This window comes from Mercenaria mercenaria, chromosome 8 (genome assembly GCF_021730395.1).
Source record: "Mercenaria mercenaria strain notata chromosome 8, MADL_Memer_1, whole genome shotgun sequence".
Classification (NCBI taxonomy): Eukaryota; Metazoa; Mollusca; class Bivalvia; order Venerida; family Veneridae; genus Mercenaria; species Mercenaria mercenaria.
Window position 1 is genome coordinate 34,358,898 of NC_069368.1, and position 25,854 is coordinate 34,384,751.

At 35.5% G+C, this 25,854-nt stretch overlaps 1 protein-coding gene across 1 annotated transcript; it reads left to right on the forward strand.

Annotated features, from left to right (window-relative positions):
* Window positions 1-163: 163 nt before the first annotated feature.
* On the forward strand, window positions 164-23,251 carry LOC123566605 (alcohol dehydrogenase [acceptor]-like). The gene is made up of 11 exons (XM_053549713.1): window positions 164-293; window positions 2,643-2,851; window positions 3,422-3,611; window positions 4,470-4,598; window positions 5,942-6,066; window positions 6,743-6,910; window positions 7,235-7,385; window positions 16,906-17,075; window positions 17,305-17,491; window positions 19,475-19,703; window positions 21,192-23,251. Exons 1-11 carry the CDS (start codon window positions 170-172, stop codon window positions 21,406-21,408), a joined length of 1,899 nt encoding a protein of 632 aa, XP_053405688.1. The 5' UTR covers window positions 164-169; the 3' UTR covers window positions 21,409-23,251.
* Window positions 23,252-25,854: the final 2,603 nt, after the last annotated feature.

The window sequence follows — 25,854 nt, forward strand, 5'->3', positions numbered from 1 at the left end:
TAAAACAGTGTTTTTAATTTTTTTTTTTTTTTGAGGGGGCGGCACCCATATGGGCACCAAGACTGGACGGGCACCTGTGGTTAAAGTAAAGGTCACACACATCAGCTGCTCCTACTCAGCATCTTTTTCATGATTGAATAAACGTGGCAGCATTTTTCAGGTCGCAAGGATGGGACGTAATATGAATATGTTTTTGGTTGGCTTACTTGCTGTAGCGATGACATTTGTTATCTCATGGCGAAAAGGAACTACGGTGGTCGAAAATATACTCGAGGAATATGACTATATCATCGGTGAGTTTATAAAAACTTATATTTATTATAAGAAAAATATAGAAAAATATGGTTTTAACGGTATTAATACACGAAAAAGAGTATATACGTTCGCGGAATAATTTCACGAGGGCGTAGCCCGAGTGAATTATTCTGGCGACATTCAACCGATTTTGAGTGTGTTAATTAAAGTAAAACACGATTTGCTATACGTTATTTCGATTCTTATATGGCCTTTATTTAAAGCAGAAGATAAAATATAGTTATGTTCTTGGCCGCAACAAAAAAAAAACAAAACATTGACGTCATTTTGGCGACAGAAACACGTGTATTAGAATAGTTGATATTATACACATTGAATGACATACCGGTCAGATGCCTGAAGGACAGGGAGCCATTGAACAAGTCCTATATACATGGTGATATCAGAAATTAGTCCTTTTTAAAAAAATATTACACTTAAATACGAGTTGAATAAAGACCGGTTATATACCACAAACTAAAGACCGGCATTAAAATTATATAAAGAGTTGTGTGATAAAGTATGCATAGTGTATGCTTTTGCGAATGCAATTAATTTGGTTGAAAAGTTCTTCAGTGATATTATATAAAATATATGTTTAATTAAATTAAATATGCATGAACTTACAACATGAAGGTTTGATAGATGTTTTTCAGTGAGTTTCGAAATATAAAAGTGAAATATATCTGGTGAAAATTTTCACAGTGAAAAATATAAAATACATTTTTCATTGGTAAGAAACACTAAAACGGGTAAATTTAGTTAAAACATTAAATAACAAGAAAAACTGTTTGTTTTACGTATAAGATCAAGATATCTTTCAATCATGAACATCATATTTTACATTTTTACTCGTGGCTATGTCACTCGTGAAAATTTTGCATCTAGTGTTCACTCGTGAAAGATATTTCAACCTTGCATTGAAACAAACAAATTTCCTTTATTTAATAGTTATGCCCCCGGCATCTACTGATGCGGGAGGCATATAGTGATTGTCCTGTCCGTCCGTCCGTTCGTTCGTTCGTTCGTCCGTCAGTCCGTACGAGGTTAACCAAATGGGGCCGTTTCGTCTAGCATCAATACCCCTTACGAGAATGACTTGATACTAATGCAGATGTAACCTGTGACCATTCCTCATCTTCACACATCACCTGACCTCAGTTTGACCTTGACCTTGACCTTATTTTGGACTAAGGTTGCTTTATATGGGCCATCTCTTGGTTAACGAAATGGGACCGTTTCGTCTAGCATCAATACCCCTTACTAGAATGACTTGATACTAATGCAGATGTAACCTGTGACCATTCCTCATCTTCACACATCACCTGACCTCAGTTTGACCTTGACCTTGACCTCATTTTGGACTTAGGTTGCTTTATATGGGCCATCTCTTGGTTAACGAAATGGGACCGTTTCGTCCAGCATCAATACCCCTTACTAGAATGACTTGATACTAATGCAGATGTAACCTGTGACCATTCCTCATCTTCACACATCACCTGACCTCAGTTTGACCTTGAACTTGACCTCGTTTTGGACTTAGGTCGCTTTGTATCGACAAGGATGCCACCGGGGGCATCAAGCGTTTATTGAACGCAGCTTCTTGTTTTTGAACTGTTTTAACTTTAGGATGAAATACATGTATAAATGACCTTTAACTATGTCAAAGATCAAAGTCAAATAAAAAGGTGGATACCGCTTTACAGATTAGTTATATGTTTATTTAGGCAGATACGCAATCACGTTTATATATATATGTTATAAAGTTTGTATCCTGTTTGGCTTTAACGAAGTGACGTATTGGTAGTAAGCGCAATTTCTGTATGACATTTTCCAAGATATATTCTGCATGTGCATTGCTTGCTGAATATGTAGCAAGTCCCGCCCGCTTAGTTCAATAGGGAGAGCGCAGATCTACAGATCGCGAGGTCGTGAGTTCGATCCCAGTGCGAGGCGCATGTTCTCTGTGACAATTTGGTAAAAGACATGGTGTCTGAAAGCATTCGTCCTCTACCTCTGATTCATGTGGAAAAGTTGGCAGTTACTCACAAGAACAGATTTGTACTGGTTCAGAATCCAGGCACATTGGTTAGGTTGACGACCCGTCGTTACATAAAAGAAATACTGTCGAAAACCGTCATGGAACCCAAAAAAACAAACAAACAAATAAACAAATATTTATCAATTTAATCAGAAGCGAGGGATCTTTGAATTATTAATTCTTGGATTCAGCGTTCTTTTCTATATGATATACATGTCTCTAAATCCGTATCTGATGTACAGGTTAAGATTAAAATGTTTTGCTGAGTCAACAACTTCATCTGGCCTTTATACCTTCACTCTTGCAGTTGGTGCGGGTTCAGCTGGGTCGGTGCTCGCTTCAAGGCTGTCTGAAGACCCAGGACACTCCGTGCTTCTCCTAGAGGCTGGTGGTGACGATATGGGCGATATGATTTTATCAACTCCATTCTTTAGTTCAATAACTCAACACACAAAACACGACTGGGATTTCTATACTGTAAAACAGGAAAATACCATGTTAGGTTATAAAGAAGAGGTATGTATTCTAAGAACATGCTCAGAAAAGAAAAGTAAACACAGTTTGTACATGTTTATTACATGCGTTTAAAGCCACCAACCTTAAACATGTTCATCGAAAGGCATATAAATATACTTCAGTTATCTTTTTTTTAAACCTGGTGTCGTATAACAAGGGGCTGTCGAAACAGGACTTGAACCTAGCACAGGGCAACAACTTTTCAACAATGCCCCGGATCTCCTCAGATATTTAATTACGTGGATTTTCAGTCTGCCGGACTTAAAAACGATGTACCTTTTTTAAACGGTTAGCTTTTTGCACACACTGAAACGACATGATATATATTCGGGTTACGGATCGTTTCTTTTTCAACAATAAAAAATTAACGTGATTTCTTCTTGCTTTTCCACAATTGTGTTTAGGACATTTCGCTATGTCGCGTTGGCAACTTCCTAACTCTTGTTATTGTGCGTTGGTACACGCACCAGGATGTCACAACAAAATTAAGCCATCATACAAATTAGATTGATCAATTTACTTTTGCTCAAATTCCGAACTTATTTCGAGTTTTTACGGTTATATATATAGAAAATCTACTGGCCAAGAGGGAAGTGTTTAGGGGGATCAAGCAACTTGAATGCTATGGTATATGTACGCGGAAGTAAGTACGACTTTGATGAATGGGCCGAAGAGGGATGTTACGGATGGTCGTATAATGACGTACTTCCATACTTTCTGAAGTCAGAAAACATTCTAATAGACGATTTAAAAGATTCACGTAAGTGTATATCTTCTGACAAATATGAACGATTCCGTGTCTTGAAATACTCGTTTTGTCTGTTACCACTTTATTTCTAAATTATCCTATTTGACAAGTATAGCTACGTCGTATGTTAAGATATCCTATTTAGAGAAGAACATTATATTGAATGGGACTAATTGATCTACAAGACTTTAGAGTCGTCGTACGTTTTATGTGTGGAAAAGAGGATAGAAAAATAGGATTTCAAAATGAGCATCATTCTTATGACCAGTCAAACTTGCATGCTTAGTCCCAATGTCGTAGCGAAAGGCTAAGTTGACCGAAGCAAATGCGAAAGGGTAGTATTGTTTTGTGGCTTTTAGAGTAATTAGAATAACGGGCGATTTGCGCCAGCGGGAGAAAGCATTGAATGGAGCTTTCCCAAGAAAAAAATAGAATAGGACATTAAACCATGCATTCCGGTATGTTGTTTCATAGCATAAAATACTGTTAAAGTTTGTGTTTTTTTTTAGAAAGAGAAAACAATGCATTTAAGGCAGAAAAACTGACCAAGGCATGTGTCTCGGTCACCTCAACAATCGCTACGGCCATGTGCTTGGGTTTTGAGAAAAGCTTCAATTAACTTTATAAAGTTTTCTGTTCCTCCTGTGTGTTACAGTAAATCGATTAGTGAGTAATGACGTCATTTCCGGTCACAGGTGTAACTGTTCCATTGACTAAGAAAATTATAAATACTTCAGCAATTATAAGTAAGTTGATTATTTACTTTCTGTTTAATGCAATTACTAAATATTTTCAGAATTTGGAAGGTTAGCACTAAATACTAAATTTTAGACAAAAAAGGCTTTATAAATCTTATATTGTATAATACAGCATATCATAATTCGGGAGGACCATTGCCAGTGACTGCGAATAAGATTACGTCATTGTCTGGCACAATATCGAAAGCTGGAGAGGAGATTGGATACAAAACTGTGGATTGTAATGGTGCAGAAATGATAGGTATAACAGTTACTAATGTTACAATATCTTATGTTTCATTGTGCAATACCTACATGATTACCAGTGAAATTCTAACACGACCCGATTTATTTCACTATTAAACAAAGAGGACTGAAATTGTGTGTTATTATACAACAAAATTATCGTGAGTACGTCACATTTATTATGTCATAGTGTCATAGAGCGAAATTAAATAATCTGCCAATGATATTTTGTTGTTTTTAGTTGTGCGTTGTCCTTATGACACGTATGGCGTTCCATAGTTCCGAAACTTTCTTTTTTAGTCCAAGGGAAACAAGTCAATAATTGTCCTATATGAATCCTATAAATGAACCTAAATAAAACGTATGCACGTGATTACTAAAAACCAGTCACTGCACTGATCACTTTTTAAGTCAATTTTCAAGATGTCTGACGTCAACCGTCACAGCTGCGCGCTGGAAAGAACACCACAATCACAGACACTTATTTGATGGATGTCGTCAAGGGTGTAGATAATAATCCTTGAGATTGTATAAGAATCGGAAAAAAAATATCTCAAACAGTGAATTGCTGTTGAGTAAAATCACTGCTTATCATACATTTGCGTATTTTTATATCACACGGGCAGCGTCCTCGTGAAAATTCATTCGCATCTGAACTCAAAACAATGATTTTATTCAGCAACAAATCACTGTTTGGAATATATTATTTCTTAATTATCACGGCCCTGGGAATAGCAATGTCAAATCTTTTCTTTTCCACACAATTTTAGATAAATTTTACTGCCAAAAATTGCGTTACGGAAAAATATTCCATTTTATTTTATGTTTTTCGGTGGTTTATCGAAATATAACGGTGAATTATATCCTGATAAACTCACTGGCCACTCAGTGAAAATTATCAAATCTGATACCCGGATTAATGTTAAAAAGTTTACCGAGCGTACTGAAAGCCGGAAACAATATGACGATGACGTCGTTAAAATGACGTCATCTTTGCGATGCTTCCTGATAAAATTTCCCGCAAATTTCGACATTTTATTGAAATAAACACAACAAAGGTAGAGTTTTAGACATAAAATAAACAGAAAAATTGTTGGTATCGATGTAATATCACGGTAATTTCACTCGTGAACACCAAAGGTTGTTATTTTCACTCGTGGCTGCGCCACTCGTGAAAATATCACTTCTGGTGCCCACTCGGTGAAATTATAACGTGATATTACACCGAAACCAACAATTATCCTCTATATACTAATAAACAATTCAAATCTATAAATTATCTGTTTATTGAATGATTTTTTAAATGTTGTAAATTATATATTTCAATTTCACGTTTTTGATGTGACATGCAAATTGTAGGTATTTGTCACGTGCAAGGAACTGTAACAGCTAATGGACTTCGTGCCAGCACGTCAAGAAGTTACCTACGACCTGTGATGGACAGAAAAAACCTACACATTTCTATTAATTCTCATGTTCATAAGGTAAATATATTTAATGTCGGATTATGATAGTAAGTAAGGATTTAAGTCAGATATACGGCATCCTGATATAAGGTTGAAGGACATTATTATCATGAAACAGTTTAAGTATCTTCACAACTCGATGTCAGATACGGCATCCCGGAATAAAATTATATGACAGTGTTATCATGAAACAATTGGAGAATCTTATAAGTCGTTGCAGCTACAGAATTCGTGTAACTGGTTATAGGACAGTGTTTTCATGAGTCAGAGAGTCTTCACAACTCGTCGTTAGCTACGGCTTTCTGGTCTAAAATTATAGCACTGTATTTCCATGAAACAGTTGGAGAGCCTTGACAGGTCGGCGTTACCTACGGCCTCCTCGTAATAGATATAGTACAGTCTTATCATGAAACAGTTACAGTTTATGGATCTTCATAACTCGTCGTTAGCCACGGCCACCTGGTGTAAGATTATAGGACAGTAATATCATGAAACAGTTGAAGAATCTTCACTCTTCATTTTGTCAGTGTTCTACACCTGGTATAGGATTATAGGGCAGGATTATCATTAAACAATGGGAGGTTCTTCGCTCCTGTCTTTCAGTTTCCAACATCCCGCTATCGGTATTTTTATCAAATATAAAACATAAAAAAATACCTTTTTAAATTTATTGCCAGATATTTTATGATTTCAGGTTCTGACTGAAAACAAAAAGGCAATGGGTGTTTCTGTGAAAAAAGACAACCAGACAATGACAGTGAAGGCGAGGAAAGAGGTGATACTGTCAGCCGGTACGGTGATGTCTCCACAGATTTTGATGCTGTCTGGAATAGGCCCAAAAGCTCATTTAGATGATATTGGAGTAAGTCATTTAAAAAAAAAAAATTGCTAATAGATGAAAGTTTCTAAATTACAAAGTAACATTTATCTTTATAAGCGAGAACTGGCAGTACTCAGATGTTGAGAATTATGATTGGTTTTTGATGATTATAATAATAAATGCAAGTGTGAAATGATATTCATTGTGTTACTGTAGTCTCCTGACATTAAACTGTCGCATAAACCCTATGAAAGTCAAATGTCAAACATGAAACTAAAATTGAACTTTTGCAAATAAAAAGATTATCTTTGTAAAACAGAGTTTAAAGTATGTTGAAAAGAAAACATTATATTTTTATTTCAACAGATCGATTTAGTGGCTGACTTGCCAGTTGGATTGAATTTGCAAGATCATTTATTCGCTGGTTTTTCATGTACTACAAACACTACAGACCTCATATCAAAATCTGCAATAATTAGTCCATCCAACCTTCTAAACTATCTATGGAATGGTAAAGGTAAGTCTTAGTGGTCCAATAAGTTAAACTTGCAACCATACATGCAGCAGGTGCTTTTCTAGTTGTGTTTTTTTATGTCCCTGGTGCAAAAGACTCTTGAGACAAACATTGCTTGAAATGTCCTCCTGTCCAGCTGTCTGTAATTCCGTCCGTCTATTCGTCCGTTACACTTTCTTGTGTACTTAACTCCTCCAGCATTTTTCATCATTGGTATACGCCATCAGCATGAAGTGGACATGTGCATGTTGTAAGGACGTTCATATTCACCTATTAATATTTCAGTTATTCCTTTTTTTTGACATAGCTATATAGACAGTCACATATATACATTGTGTACTCAATTGTAGGATTCCTAAGATTTCCGTCCAATTCAAACGGAACTTTGTATACATCGATATAAGGCGGACATGCGCATATTGTAGGGTTATTATCATTTTAGTTATGCCTCTTCAACAACTACATTATATACCATCAGTACTTAACTCCTACATCTTCCATTCATTTCAAATGAAATGCGGTGTATGTCATCAAAATAAAATGGATATGCAAAGGTCTATGGGACTTTCATGTCTGATTGTTATTTTAGCTGATGTAGCAGTATTTCAGCTACATCTGAACTAGTAGTTATCTTCTACAGTTCCATTCAAGTTTCAATGAGTATATTATTGGGAATTTCATGTCATATTGGATCCAGTTGGTCCCGTTTGGCCTATGTTAAATCAGGTTTTATTCTGTCATTCATGTTCAGGCAACATGTTTCATACTGTGTTGACATCATTCTTGTTACAAGCTGTGACTTATTGTTCTTTGACTGCCAGTGTAACATTAAGGTATTGGACCCGTAATAGAGTATCTCCTTTTTGAAGAGTATTCAATTCCTACCATAAACCTACTTTGACTGCAATTTTCAGGGGGGCGTAGGTTCAAACCCCACTGGGACCAAATTTTTTTTTCCATGTTTTCCTTTTCTTCTAGTAAGTTTTTACTTCTTTCAAGACTAATTATGGATGAATTGTACAAAAGTGGAAAATTTTCATTTTATAAGCGATTTTTTGCCGTTTAATGTGAATTTACCTCTGAATCAGGAGGGGTAGAGTTAGAAATCTTTAAAAATACTGAGTTACGTGCGGTAAAAGTTCTCTATTTTGCCTTCATTCGTTAGATTACATGTTGTGGAAGAAATGCAGGTAGGTTTTACTATTGCCCCAAGGTTATTTTTGAATGAAGTGAGCAAAATTCAGAACAGACCCACCGGATTCGACCTTAATTTTTCAATGTTTGAGTTAGAATTCTGTCTCATTAAATCTGTTTACCTGAAGCACCCTAGACAAAAATGAGTTTTGAAAGTTTTATTTTGTGTTTTCTAATTGTTTAACAATAGTTTGATGTTTCTTTTATCAAAATTAATGTTGTAATGAATTCTCTGCAAGCGTTTTAGATAGTGGCCATCACATTGAATTTTGTCTCTTCTTGAGCGTGAGGAAATACCATATATTATACAAAATTTACAAAAAACGGCACGGTGAAAGTTGTTTAAAATTTGCAACACAGTGTGAAACATGGTCAACTTTAAGAATATACCAAGCAAATGCCATTTTTAAAACATTACTATTAGGGGTCCAATACCTTAAGTACTGACCCCGTTAAAAATAGTCCCCATGGGTCTATTGAGAATTGACCTCGTCAACATTTTAACATTGAATTTTGATCAAAAGGTCCTTTTCAACGTTGAGAATTGACCCCGCCAACATTTCAACATTAAATTTTGATCAGTCAGTATTCAATGTTACACCGGATAACTATAACTTTTTGCGACTGCAGTGCTAATACACATGGATAAACGTGTAACAACTAATATCATTCGTTATTTTTGCCTTTCTCATTGGACACATATTGTTCTTGCCGTCAGTCTGACCATATGTCAGTGTAGCCGTCTGTCTGTTCATGCGTCCGCATAAAGCTTGTCAACTCTTCTTCGAAAATATCTGGCTCAATTCCAACTTCACAGGAGTACTAAGTATGATACCTATCTGTGCATGTCGATGGCATGTCATGTTCTGATTATTTTTACGGAGTTACGGCACCTAAGAAGTATTTTTAAACACACACCTTAGAAGTATTTTTGAATACACTTCATCCGGACACATTCTTTTATACCGTTGGTGGGTTTTGATTGCGACTTCATAGGAATGATCAATACCAAGCCTTGTTGCGCACAATTATATTCTTGGTTTTACGGTTCAATGAATTCTAAATGTTTTTATAGCCGTTTGATTAGTATACATAAGGTCCATATGTAGAGATTCTTGTATGCACTTCTTCTAAAAAAAATTCCTTTCTGGATTTCAATGAAACTTCAGGAGTTATTTGTATGAAGTCTAGTTGTGTATATAAATGTGCCATTTAGGTATTTAGGAAGTGCCTTCTTGCTTGGATTAATTTGGCCTCTTGAAGATGATTTTGAATAAAATTTGTCCAGACTACTTACTTTACTAAGGACTATCTCTGTAGGATAGTCTCCGTTATTTGGGCTACAACTTATCCGCCACCCTGTACCTGTGACGTCACTTGTAATCCTATACGTCACTTTCTTTCTCGCGGTCTCGCGCAGATTGAGAGCCGCAAAAGTACAAGGGAAAATAAAAAAAATGGAATTGGAAATGGTTTTTTTTGGACAGATTACATGTTTATTTTATTAGATCTACATCTACAATTTGAACTGATAAAGGTCTACATCGTACCAGTTAGACATCCAGTTAGACATTTATGCAACGGAGGCAACGTTTATAAAAAAAGGCGAAAGAGCTTGACTTGTGTATCCCTGGAGAGAAGCGGCCTTAGACAAATTTATGCAGCGGAGGCAACGTTTAGAAAAAAGGGCGAAAGAGCTTGACTTGTGTATCCCTGCAGAGCAGCGGCCTTTGAGAATGGTGGAAATGATGGCACGGACAACACTGGAAGAAACGTACTTACGTAGGGCAAATCAGCACATGATGGAAAAGCCGATGGGGTCCAAGTGTGGCAAAGGCAATGGGAAGAGTGATGTTGGTCAAAATATTGGTTCTGATAAAGGTGATCTCGATTTTTTTTATGTTCTGCAGGGGCGGCGAAATCTGATTTTGTCTTGCTTGTCCGTTTTTGTCAATTGCTATTTTGTACTTGTCCGTACTGCAGTACAATAGTTATATAGAATCTAGTTAATTCTGGTCAAATTTCACTTTTCCGTACAAGCTTTGGGACAACCTGGGCAATACGGACAATTGAATTTGCCGCCCCTGGAGTTCTTATTGTACATACTTATTTAGGTTTAAAATCTCAGAGGCTGTAAATCTATTAAGATTGTGGTAGAAATTGGATCTAAATAGACTTAGCTAATTTATTAGATCTGCTGCCAGTTCGAGAGTCAGGTTGTCTGGCGAGCTCATGTTTAGACCAAAATTAAAGTCACAAAAATAAGGTCTACAGAAACATGGAACAATGCCTTTATAGATCTAGTTTAGCATGTCATCAATGAAATATAAAGGAGGTTATTAGTTATTACATATAGATGTATATAAACACAGAGCTAATATGGTCCGGTGCAAAGCGTATAAGAATCTTGAAGCAGGTTGGGTTGGTAAGAATATGTCGATTAACGTCGTTATAGAATTTCATTTATTTTTTGTTAAGACTGACTACGTAACGAACTTTGCAAGTGGCTCATGTACATGAACATACCACAACAGCTGCGCACAATGCTTGTGTTTAAAACAATTAAAACTTAAAAGTAATGTTTTTACTTCAATTTCAGACAGTGTTACTGTATACTTCAAACTTAGCTGTCCGTATACACATGTATGTTTGTCTTGTAAAGGAAATATATCTAGTCCCAAAGATTTAAACGGTCTAATCAATAAAACAGAATTAAGCAGTTGGTTATTTACCCTAATAAGACGGATAAAACATTTTACTGGATGGTTTCAGTTTTGGCTTTAAATTGAACTACATGTATATAATTAGTGTTCCAGGAACACTTACGAAGCAAAACACAAGGGAAAAGTAGCCGACAAGGTCTCTAGGCTTGGCAATTCAGTTCTTTTTTCCGAAACGAGACATCAAATATGCATTTAAAGCTGTTTCCCGCCTTTTTCGGGAATCTTTACTTGCTAGGCTCTCAAGTGGGTAACAATATTTTGTTTAGTGTCTGGCAATGGGCCTAAGTATTTATTGTGCTATGTTGGGAAAGGTTTCTAAATTTATTCTTTATCTGGTAGCTAACTTATCATTACAGATCGCAAATTCTACCTGAGTGATTTCATTTTTGCAATCAGAGATAAGTCTTACGATAATGAAATTCTGCTCGACTGTTAACAGTTGATATGAACAGGTTTGCAAGGACTTGTTATTCCAATAGCGGAGAAAAATCACTTGGTCCTGTCACAGCGACAATTCTTGTATTTTTGAGTCTTGGATTGATACCAATTAAGATCAAAAGGGTTCTGCAAACAAAAGTTTTTTTTTAGCTCTTTGGGTTACTTCAGTCATTTTTGTGTTAAAGCACGGTTACCCTTCACGAATTACAATTTTGGTTAGGTTCACTTTCATAATTAGTGTCATGAGGTCTAGTAGGACTTTTATCAGACGGTTGTTTGACGCAAAGATGGGGTTATTACAAATATTCTACCATGGTCGGTTGTTCATTGAAAGGAAGGCATACTTGCATATTTTGGTCCAATTTTCATGAAATGTTAAAATGGTTAGAACATATTCAGAGCAAATATAGTTATCTATAATATTTTATGCTAACCGATGGAATACTGGATTCTGTCAGTGAGATATAATCCGTATCACTCACTGTTTATGTGCCGGTCTACTTGTACATTGTGTATGAATTTTAAGTTATTTGCTTAAAACAGGATGAAAATTGTAGTCGCACTTTGTTCTTTACAGTATATTTCTCGATTCAAATTATTTACACTTAACATTTACACTTTCATAACATTTATAAAACAGGAAATATATTAGTAAGATGGAACTTTATGTCGTGTGCGTCTTTCTAACGTCACAACACGTCTGAGTGACGTAATGGTCGTTTACGCGCGTTTGTTTCCCGTGTGAATATGGAATATATCTCACCTCGAATATGGTTATACAGTTAAACTGATATAATATTTTTCATACGGAAATTGCTGATGGTGCTGAATTCGGGGCGGCTTGTTACTTCAACTGGAAGTGGTGTTCCTTTCAGTGGCCTTGTACTTTGGTCACAACCCCGATAATGAAAGACATGACTGTTCTGCAAATGGTGCCATTGTAACTGTGTTGTTGGCAAACTGTCTTTGGGGGTATATTTCGGCCAACAGAAATGTAATTTTGTGGATGATAGATGTAATAGGGCATTAGTTGAGGACTTAAAATAAAGTCTGAGGTTGTAAGGCCAGTGCTCATTTATTTTAATAACAAACCAGTATTAGGAACTAGTTCTCTGCGGTTATAAAAAAAAAAAAAAAAAAAATCCCGTAACAACTGCTGCGGGACTAGGTTTGACCGAAGAAGTTATTAAAATGAAGTGGCCGTTAAGGTGGAAATCTGTAGCTTTTAAAAGTTACGTTCAAAGTCCCGTTCTTCTGTCAAAGTTCATAAGTTAATACTGTCTGTGTGTATGAAATATTTGTTTCTGATTCGTTAAGATTCGAATAACTCGTTAATGGTTAGTAACTTTGGTTTAGTGACAATAATTTGGTTAATAGTACATCTACTCATAATGTACTAGCATTTATATGACAGCACCAACAGTAAAATGGGCGGTTTGTTCATTCATAATACGTAATGGATTCTTTCCTGCGTGCAAACAGCCTGAAGGTCCGAATTTTGGGTTGAAAGGCAGAGAAACCTGGTACTCGTGACGCAATTATCACTTTCATTTCATTTCAGTCTGATATTTACATCTAAAACGTCTGAAAACAGGCGTCATCAATAATAATTAAATCATGAGAATATAAATCATAAGCTTATCAGTACAAAAAAAAAAAAAAAAAAAAAAAAATATTTTGTTTGTTTTTGGTATTACTTTTATCTCGTGAACAGAAACGTTATGTTGACATATTCTGCTTTAAAAACTGTAAAAAAAAAACAATTATTAAATACATTTACATGCATAAACGTAGCACAGGTGTTCAGAAGGCGTAATCGATTTGTTCGTCTAACTTTATTCCGGGTGTTCATGAAGGAACCAGCACAAGAAAATATAATATGAATTGATATCTCTAAAGATCTGTTTTGTTTTCAATTTTCGCCATTTAACTTTAAATCGTGGTAAATATACAAACAGTGCTGCGTTAATACACTAAGAATTAGCCGAAGACGCTCTTCCGATTATCTGCTATCCATTACCAGTACCTGACTATGATAGTGATGTAATAAAGCTGTGACGTCACCAATGACGAAAAACGAATCGATAATGTAAATCGGTGGGTGACTTTCTTCAGACATTACATATCGTAGATCTATATTTCACAAGACAAGCACAGTAATAAATTTGCTATTCCGAAATATTTTCATTTCGCCATTGAATCCTCATTATGCTTGTAATCATATCTAAAAGACTGAAATAACTAAATTTTGCCGATTTTAAATAGTGGCTGATGGTGATTCTATGAAAGGTAACTCTGTGCACAGTTTGGGACTCTGTCTGCAATGGAATACGCGTGTTAACTGCAAGCGCATAAATTCATGTTCTTTAATCGGGGGAATATTACGTTTTACACTCTTATATCGATCTCAATACGAAGTTCCAAAGCGAGTTTAATGCAGATATGGTTCATTTGTCGTCCACGGGCAATGATTTATTTTGAGCAAATTGATCAGCATTAGAAACTGTATAAGCAGGGAACACCACTGCTAGACACACAATTTAAGGCTGGGCACGGCATTTTTTTTTCTCAGTAGGGAGATTCGCCTTAGCCAATCTGAAATTGGCGGTGGCCTCCTACTTAAGCTTGGGGACTTTTCCCCAGCCTTCAGTAGGAGGCCTGTGGCGGCCGGCGAATCGTTTTAAACCGATGCCGGTGATAATGCCCCTGTTTCCCAGGGCCTTATCGCATAAAGCATCAGTGTGATTTGTATGAACTCGTTTGGAGTTTGCCAAAATTTGTGACGAATGACATTTGTTGACTATTTGCTGTACACTATTGGTGGATTTTATAATACATTTGTGTTTGTTTATGGGATGTGTTAAATGACATTTGCTTACTATTTGCTGAACTATATTAGTGATTTTATATATATTTGTTATGTTTAAGGGATGCCCAAACGGGATTTTGAAGTATTGCCCCGTATCCCGATTTAAAAGATTAATTGGAGCCGTGCCCATTATAAGCCATTCGTTAAAACATTAATTTGATGAACAAGACATTCATAGATACATCAAAAAGCTCGCATTGTTTTTTATAGTTTGTGTATATTGAATTTGAAAGTAAAATTGATGAAATTTACATTTTGTTTTGTGATTGTAGTCCCAAATAATAAGGACTATCTCTGTAGGATAGTCTCCGTTATTTGGGCTACAACTTATCCGCCACCCTGTACCTGTGACGTCACTTGTAATCCTATACGTCACTTTCTTTCTCGCGGTCTCGCGCAGATTGAGAGCCGCAAAAGTACAAGGGAAAATTAAAAAAAAACCCGCCCGCCCTCCTCGGGCTTCATTATAAAAATGAATTACTATCAGACCTTATGATGTAACATTGATCTATTTCAGTTGTTATTCACAATCAGCTTATTAATGCTAATGTTATGTTGTTGCTGCCCAAGTTTTAATGTATTTCAGGTGCACCAGTATTTATGGTCCAGACGACAGTCCTTATGCTACGGTGTTTATGGTCCAGACGACAGTCCTTATGCTACGGCGTTTATGGTCCAGACGACAGTCCTTATGGTACGGCTCCTCTTGGTAACATATCCCAGTGCTGACGGAAACATCTTATGCTGGTTTTAGCGTGGTACAATTATTTCTAGGAAAGCGGCCGGCGAATCGTTTTAAACCGATGCCGGTGATAATGCCCCTGTTTCCCAGGGCCTTATCGCATAAAGCATCAGTGTGATTTGTATGAACTCGTTTGGAGTTTGCCAAAATTTGTGACGAATGACATTTGTTGACTATTTGCTGTACACTATTGGTGGATTTTATAATACATTTGTGTTTGTTTATGGGATGTGTTAAATGACATTTGCTTACTATTTGCTGAACTATATTAGTGATTTTATATATATTTGTTATGCTTAAGGGATGCCCAAACGGGATTTTGAAGTATTGCCCGGTATCCCGATTTAAAAGATTAATTGGAGCCGTGCCCATTATAAGCCATTCGTTAAAACATTAATTTGATGAACAAGACATTCATAGATACATCAAAAAGCTCGCATTGTTTTTTATAGTTTGTGTATATTGAATTTGAAAGTAAAATTGATGAAATTTACATTTTGTTTTGTGATTGTAGTCCCAAATAACTGTTATATTAGGCATTATCACCATCATTTCCTGGAAAAATCTCTTGCCTAAGCAAGATTAAATGCGTAGAGAAACATATTTAATTTTCATGTTTCTTATTCTGACTTGATTAAACATAATGTGACAATGAATCTTGCCTCTCAAAATAAAATCAAATTAGGACAAACGCACGAATGGTATATGAGTAAGTAAGACAAGAACCATATCTCGTATTTAGTCTGAATCAAGAAAATTTGTACTTCTTGGTTAAATGTTTTGTTTATGTGTATTTATCTTGAATATTATCAGACCTTTAGGTTTGAAACTTGTTTATTATCATTAGATGCGTATACAGGTCAAGGATAACTACAGTCTATTGCAGTTGCCTGAATTGTGGCCCTTTGTCACTTTGTTAGTATTTATAGGTTAAATGTTTAGGATCACTTTTCCTATCATATTTTTTAACACTTTATACAATTCTTTATCATCAGTTAATAAGTAAGAAAGCTCATAACCCTTACACACTTTTTTGTATACTGCCTTATGCCAAGCTCTTGCAGTCATTTTCGCATCTTCGGTGGTGCTCTAGCGTTCTGAATGGCAATGCTGATTTTTTAACAAGTATATACCTTTAATTACATAAAAGTACACAAGAAATACAATATACATGTAGATAATACACATGATGTTTAGCGGTTGTCATGTATTATCATTAGTAGGTCTGTGATATAGTCACGTATTATGTTGATTAGTCTGTAACATGATCATGTATTGTGTTATTAAGTTTGTAACATTGTCATTGTCATGTATTGTGTTGATTAGTCCATCACATGGTCATGTATTATGTTGATTAGGCTGTTTATATCGGTGGTCATGTATAGTATCCATAGGTCTGTGACATAGTCATATATTTTGTCGATTAGTCTGTAACATGATCAGGTACTGTGTTAGTAAGTCTGGAACATGGTTATGTATTGTGTTGGTTAGTCCACATAACATGGTCATGTCTTATGTTGATTAGTCTGTAACATAGCCATGCTTTACGTTGATCAGGCTGGCTGAGGAACACGGGACCAATCACCGACATCGCATTTTTTCAACTTGATGAAGAAATGAAAAGAAATAAACCAGGTCGACCTGACACACAGCTACATTTCACTCCGGCACTGGTAGAAAATAGTGACGTTGATGATTTGAAAAACTTATTTACCTATAAAGACGAGGTACGCTCCTTATTAAGCAAATAACTTTTCCAGTTTAAAGGTCTTTTAAATGAACCAGTTTCCTTCATTCCGTTTACAATGTTTTAACTAGTAATGGAATTCTGCTTTTATTGAAAACAGAGTTCTTTTAAAATTTCATTTATAAAAAGCAAACTTGATAGAGCAGTTCTATTAAAAGTTTGATATAATGGGTATAATCAATATAAAGAAAAACGTATCTTTCTTCCAGGTCTGGGACAACTTTGGCCGTTTAAAAGCAGAAAATAATGGAAAGTTGGGATTTTCTGTAATTGTTAGTGATCTACATCCTAAAAGCCGGGGAACAATCAGACTTAACAAAACCGACCCCCATGGATACCCAGAAATTCAACCTAATTATCTACAACATCCAAATGATATAAAAATGCTCATTAAAGGTAACAATATCTTGTTTTTTTTTGTTGAAAGAATATGATAACGTCTAATTTTAACATACATACAAATTAATTTCCAGATAGTTCGTGTGTTCGAGATCCTTTCTCTGTCACGCACAGGTATAACAAAATAGAAACAGCGGATACTCCACAGGTCGAAAATGTTGCAAGCTCTGTTTGATTGAATCTGTTTATGGACGGTAGTGGAAATGTATGCTACCGTCCACGCAATCTAGCCCCGGGTTGAGCAGAACTCAACATTTACACATGCTGCAAAAGTAATTTACAGACATCCGCATACGTTTTCATAGGGCGGTGCAATCTGAACCTTTAATGATACACGAGCGTGTAATTCCATGAAAAGCCTTTCATAAATACAACTAGTAGTTCTTGTCAGATTGAGCAAATACATTAAAATTTTATAACATCTTCTATTACAGTCCAATTTTAAGAGCAAATGACTGATTACTTAAAGTTTTAAATTCCGTCATTACAGATATATACAAGAATATTGTCACCTTTGTTTGATCTTTAAGGTTAAGAGCGTTCAAAGGGCCTAATCTAATGGGTCTTTTTTTCTTGCCCATGCCATATCTAATTTCTGTTTGTACAATTTATTCACAATATTGCGGTTTGCATTGCTTATATTAAATTTTAATGTCAAGGTTGGAAGGGCAAAAACAATTGTAGCACATTGCACATTTTATTCATAGATTTATCATTGCTACCCACATTTCTATTTTAACACAAGTCTTTATCACAACATTGCGATTTTCGATGTACATAGATATTGTCACCATCACCCGTAACCTTAGCAGGGATACACAGATGTCAGGTCTGACCTCTCCTTTTACTAGGTTACATGGCTCATTCTTGCATACCAGACGGGAATTTCCGGTATTTTTACCGGTGCTGGAAAAACCCATCTTACACTCCGGGGTGTAAGATGATTCTTGTGCTTTAAATGACGTATTACGATCTACATATACATAGAAGATGTATACAGTTATTTATATATTATTTCAAAAAAGGAATAAAAATCCAATACCTTGACAGTTCCTCTTTGTTCCTGATACTATATTTCTCGATTCAAAACACGTTATTTTATCAAAAATTCATAATGTTACGTTGCAACTGATAAAACAAAACTGGAACTAAGCATTGTTATTTGTCTTTGAAACGGCATGGCGTCTTTCCTGTTTACGGACGTTGTTTTCCCGCGCTTTGTTTAAATACGCTCTATAAGAAATAGTTCTAAAAAGAAAGCCGTCCGATTGGTTTTATTTTTATTATTTTGATATCGGTATGCAAGAAAAAGATTCTGTCACTGGTTATAGGTGCAGATGGGAATATCCGGCTCTCGGGTAACTGTTTAGGCGGTAACTCGGCTGAAGCCTCGTTACCGCCTAAACAGTTACCCACGAGACAGGAAATTCCCGTCTACACCTACAACCAGTGAAAGAATCTTATATGGTTACATCGTTACATACATTTGTGTTGTGGGATTGATTGATTCTTGGCCGACAGATTGTAAGAGAATTGTACTTTCCCATGTTGTTCGTTCGAAATTTGCACAAACATTTATCGCAACATTCGTTAAATTAAATTCGTTTTATTTCATTCAGTTATTCGAAGAATAATTCAGAGGCTTTGCACAAGCGCTTGTCTACCCGATGCATATAAAGACTTAATATGAATAATGTCTTGTTGGTCTAAAGTCGAAACTATTGCCAGAGGCCCGAAGGATCGAGGGTTAATACTTAACTTTGACTAGCAAGACGTAAAATAAGTGTTTTATTGCATGACTTCTGGCATAAATAGTCATAACAAGTAATTGACTTTTGCTCAGCAAAATTTAGTTTCAAACTATAGGCTGGTCCATAGCACTTACGATAGACCGGCGATTTATTTGTTGATTCTTGTGATAATATTGTTCTCACATATCTACTGTTGACGGTACTAGTATACCAAGTTTCTATCTTATAGGAATGCGAGAGATGCTGCGCTTACTTGACACAAAAGCAATGAAAGAAATAGGTGTGGACGTAGAAGATCGGAGCCGTATTATTCCACAGTGCAATCAGTTTGAGTTTCATTCAGACGATTATCTTGAATGTGCAATAAGGCTCTTTGCTACAACTTTGTATCATCCTACATCAACTTGTAAAATGGGAAAACTTGACGATCCCGAGACAGTGGTTGATCCACAACTCAGGTAAGTTACTTAGGTTTGATGTGTTCTCCTGGCATACTTACACATCTTTTAAGAAATGTTAACCGACAAATTAAGAACTCATTTTAGCTTGACTATTTAAAGAATAGGTGCAGCTGTCACCCGTGCTCGACGTCGGCGTCCTAATTTTGTTAAATTTTTGTATGTAAGCTGGTATCTCAGTAACTACTTGTGGGAATGGATTGAAACTTCACACATTCATTAACAGTGATGAGCTGACCTATACTGCACATGTTACATAGCTCTATTTTGCTTTTTGGTCATAATAAGTTTCTGTATGTAAGCTGGTATCTCAATATCCATTAAAGAGAATGGATTGAAAATTTACACACTTGTTCACTATGATGATCTGACGTTCAGTGTATAGATTCAATAGCTCTATTTGCACATTTACAAAGTTATGCCTCTTTTTCGGCTGAGTCCATTTTGGTTCAGTTTTGTTTGTCAGCTCGTAGCTCAGTAACCACACGCGGTAAATACGCTTGTCGGCAGTGATGAGCTGACATGCATGACTGTACAGGTTCTATACTCTGTTTTGAATTTTTACAAAATTGTGATCTTTTTTTTTCGACGTTTACATTCATTCAATTGACAAGGCGGTTAAATAGTCGATCATTGCTGTTCTCCGACAGCTCTTGCTTTCGTTAAAAGAGAGCAGTGATAGGCTTAACTCAGTATTTGATCATGTACTATTGTTTAGAATACAAGTAGAATAAGTTGACGATGAAAATTGTGAAGTTAATAGTAAATTTTGTAAATGATGATAATTGTTTTCAAGTGTCCAAAGGTAGCATAAAAATTGTTGCCACAAAGCCCGAGGTTTTTGATTTTAAGAATAACCAGTTTGATTTGATTAGATCTTAGATGATGCCAATTGTACGTGTATTTTATTATACATATAATTAAGTACAAACACAATTAGGACCTCCCTGGTCGGTTGGTTACGGCCATTAACAACGAGTCACTTGCCTCTCACCAATGCGAGCTCAAAATCTTACTTAGAGTGTAAAATTCTTCTTGTATGGAAATCATCCAGATGGCTTATGGAGTATCGGTGTCTCTTCCCAGATGCCCGCCCATGCCTGAAGTGATTCCCCAAAATTAATGCTGGAAAAGTCGCCATGTGACTTAAATTATACCAATGTGACTCTTAAAATCAACAAAAGAAACAACGTAACATTTAGTAGCTGTGACATATGAAGTTTTATTATATACCTATATAGATTCTGTCAAAAATACGCCTTGTATTCCACAAGAATATATGAACAGGCAGAAATTCCGTATTGTACTTTTCGTATTGTATGTTGCTGGACAACTTTCATTTAATAAACAAAAGACACAGTTAAATAGGGCGAATAAACTTCATTCAATTTTATTTTAACATCGGTAAACATTGAAGACTTCGTGACCGGCGATCTGGTATAATGTTTTAGTAACTTTGTATTTCATCTCAAATTATTATTTTTAAAGGGTGAAGGGAATACAAGGTTTACGAGTAGTAGACGCTTCTGTGATGCCTAGTTTAACTTCCGGTAACACGAACGCTCCAACAATCATGATAGCCGAAAAAGCAGCCGACATTATTAGAGGTGTTGATACTGTGAAAAATCTTAAGACGAAATTACAACATTTACAATATGAGAATTATATATCTGAGAAGCTGATATTTGATCAAACATATGAATAACAGATTAAACAAAATCAGTTCTAATATGAAAAATCCATGAACATTTCCGTTAAAACAAGGAAAGTTGACGTCACGTGGCTCCGTAAAGACGACGGGAAAGAGTGCTACTACATTTGATCTACTACCTTATATGGAAATACGGGTCAAGAATACCTTTAATGTGATTTTCATCATTCTCAATAACCGTTGCTGTTGTTTCATCTTAGAAGAACAGTTGATAGAGAATTGGTGAAAGAATGAATGTTTGTTGGTTTGTTTTTTGATGATTTGGCATTATTTTTACTTTTATGTTGAATATGTTTTTCATGACTCTTAACGGGATACTCAGGTTTTTATTCAAGACATAGATCCATCATTTATTTTTACTTTATTACTTAGCCTATTAAAGAAAACAGAAAGAGGCTGATTATCGAATATAATCTTGCTATTGTAATCTCTACTTGATTATATATGAAGTCGCGGAAACATTTGACAAATTGTCTGATAATTTGATCATGAAATTCTAATTATCTCACCTTGTCTGCGGTAAAATGAATTTCATTTTACAAAGAATGTAAAATATGATATCCTGTAGTTATTTTCATGTGTTTTCCTAACCTGGCATACTTTGGTCTGGTTAGCAAATTAATGAAAGTTGTGCACCTATATCGCCAAACTATCATCATTGTAAAGTAGTAAACATTTTTTCTCATGAAATTTCCAATGTATTCATAATATAATATGCCTTCATAAGTTCATAATATTATATGCTAGATTTGCGCTTATTTTATAAATTTTCAATGTATTCATAATACAATATACCTTCATAAGTTCATAGTATTATATGCTAGATTTTTGTGCTGCATTTTATTATTTATATATCTGCAATAACTAGGCTACCTCATTTTTTAAATGTATCTAAAGGTGATAAATTGAACACTGGCCTATTTTTTACACTGCAAACAAGTATATCTGCATCTGTAGTAAGTATTATTATTCAACTATGCAATACTGGACAGAATATCAAGCAAACTGGGCATATTTTATGAAGCTACTTGAGCAAATTTAATTGAGCCAATAAGAAACAAATCAGGGCCAGTATGAAGGAAAATCAGGGCCAACACGGGAGAACAGGGCCAATATGCGATTTAAGCATTTTTATGGTCAAATGTAGGGGGAAATAAGGAGCTGAATAATAATATTACCATTAATAAAGTAATTTCATGTTTACCTTATTATTCTTTTTTGGCAATCGCATTAGCCCTCGGCATCCGGCCTTGGGTCGGTACGACCACCCTTAGATTTACCCTAGTAACAAAGCCAATACGGAGTAGTTGGTAAGCATAATGGAATTTGTGCTCAGCGTTTTCCAATTCTCGACGAATTTACTTATTTATCATGGCATGTAACAAGTAATTTTACAATTTTAAGAAATATCATCTGTGTGCAGTATTTGTTTACTTACACAATGTTTCAAGATTTGTATTGTCACTTGACATCATTGCCTCTAATGGAAGAGTAGAAATTTTTGTATTTTTTGATAAAATTGTGTTCGTTTTATATATGGAATATGAAATTTACAGTGAAAAGTCTTTAAAAATGAAGAAAAAGGCATGTTTGTTGCTTATATAAAGCATCTACGATTTGGAGATTCGAGGTCAACAAATCGTCAAACAACAATATCCGACTGAAAGCAAGCCCTCTATAACGGTATATTCAATTATTTCTTTTGCGAATATAGATTGTGAACCATATTCATTTTATGAAGTATGCTTTCACTTGGGATATTTTGTTGTTCCACATCCAGTCGACTATAAATTAAAGCAAGCATTTTGTATGTTTTAGTATATTTTATTCAAATAAATTTACAATAAATGTCAAGCTTGTATTACATGTAGCCTTTGGTCTGGATATTTCTTGGCGTGGTTCCCACACTCATCATTTGGTTAACGTTAAATACCAGTCACCGAACTGTTGTTTACGGCGACCTTACAGCAATACGTTTAAGGCCCCAAAAGGCTAAATTCAATAAATGCCTCCAAAAGGCTAAATTCAATAAATGCCCCCAAAAGGCTAAATTCAATAAATGCCCCCAAAAGGCTAAATTCAGTAAATGCCCCCAAACGGCTAAATTCAATAAATGACCCCAAAAGGCTAAATTCAATAAGTGCCCCCTAAAGGCTAAATTCAGTAAATGCCCAAAATGGCTGAATTCAATAAGTGCCCCCTAAAGGCTAAATTCAATAAATGACCCAAAAGGCTAAATTCAATAAGTGCCCCCTAAAGGCTAAATTCAGTAAATGCCCAAAATGGCTGAATTCAATAAGTGCCCCCTAAAGGCTAAATTCAATAAATGACCCAAAAGGCTAAATTCAATAAGTGCCCCCTAAAGGCTAAATTCAGTAAATGCCCAAAATGGCTGAATTCAATAACTTGCCCGTAAACAGTTAAGCTGATAATAAATCCGCTGAACTTCCTAATTCGCCATAAATATTAATGACTGATCCTGGGAAAGCCGTGCAAATGTCCATGACTAAACATGAATTTCAGATAAAATACTGTTTCACTTTCGCAGTCAAAGCGATTTAAATAATTAGAATAACAAAACTAAGTATAGTGATTTCTGTTCGGATTTCGCTGTCTGCCAAATGGTAACAACGATGATCACAGATATATCTGTGGAAGCGATGTTAGCCACCGCAAACAGGGATAAACAAACACCCTTTGGAAAAGCGAATGTCCACCAACAGATTGCTGGACGAGTACGGGAACTAGTCTATTCAACAAAATATGATCTTTAAAAAAAAACAATTGCCAAGAAAAGATAAATGCATGTCATTATCTGCATATAAAGCTGTGGTTACCTCCCTCAGATCAGAATATTTAATATAAAAACCATTGGTTGTTTCTAAATACGTTTTAGCAGCTATTAATTCGTTTCCTAGCTAACTCCATTGCATAATGATTGTCAGAATGCATAATTTACACACTGCCACAAATAATTACATGTATGTTAAAACTGGAGAGCGTATAAACTGACTCTGGTTTAAGGTAGATACGATAAGCCCCTGAGTGCCACCGACCAACCCGCTTAAATGTGTCAATATGATAGCCTGCCGCTTTAGCAGTTGACACCCCTATCCTAAACGAATGGGATATAAATTTCCCATAATCAACTTGCAAATTACCAATTGGCAAGCATTCTTTTTTAATACAGAAGTGAACAGATATCGTGTTAGCGGGTTTCCATTCAAATGGCAGACAAAAAGGACCACCTTTTTTCGTTTGTCGATTTAAAAACTCCTTCTGATTTTCCAAACTGATCCTTTTCCACATCGATCCGTTTTAGAATATCAAAGGATAATTGTTTTCATTAACAGTTACATCAAACATAAAATGGACATTTGAAACAAATACTGTATTCTTTACCGCAATTTCGCCTGCTCTCAAGAAAGCAGCGCAAACACGACAACAAATGGCTTTCATATAAATTTGAGTACACTGTAGGTATAACTGACATTTTTTTTGCAATAAAGGCGGGGTTATTGGTAACCTAGGTTCCCGCTCCTTTCGGCTGAAATATCTCTTAAGACCTTTTAACGTTGTTTTTTTTTTCAATAATATAATGCATAGAAATTTCAAGAACATTTTCATCTTGAAATCCAACGGCATTAACGTACAACGTGCTGTAGAATGTGCCTAACCATGTAACGATAACTAAAAAAATGAATATAAACATTTGCAATGTAGTTGGCGGCCAAGAGACTTGCATACCGTATAACTTCCTAAAGCGCTCAAAAGAGGTAAGGCACGTGCTGTAAGCATCAATTGTATTTTTAGAAATTGAAGCGTTTAACAATCGTGCAGCTTCATATTGTTAATGATTAACCGGAAGTGATCTGGTATCTGTTAAGGTTTCTAGTTCGCATCCTGGTTTGCATTTAGCGCTAAATTCCGGAAACGGTCCAACTGCTAACGGAAGTAGATTTGAATGTGTTGAAATATGTACTGCCTTAAAAACTATTCCGTATTCCATATAGTCAATAATACATTGACGCACCAGCTGCATAAGGCGCTTGGAAATTGATGTCTGTTTATTAATAATACCGACTAAAGCTTCATTTTCACTTCTCAATATTACCTTTTATATTGCAAATGTTTCCCCACAAACACAAAGCAAGAACAACAGGAACCACTTCTAAAAATATCAGTCATTATTTTTTTCACGCCACCAGCTTTCAGACCATGCAAAAAAACTATACTATAAAACCTACAATAACTGATAACCTAGAAGAACCCTGCGCTTTCAGTAAATAACTGTATTGTACCATTAAACTCATGAAGAAATGCTTAAATCTTCAAGCTTAAGTGCTGCTGAAATACACAACCTATTATGCCGTTTTTAAAAGTAACTTTCTTTTTCTGCAAAACATACATTGTAATTATATAAATTAATTTACCGCTAAT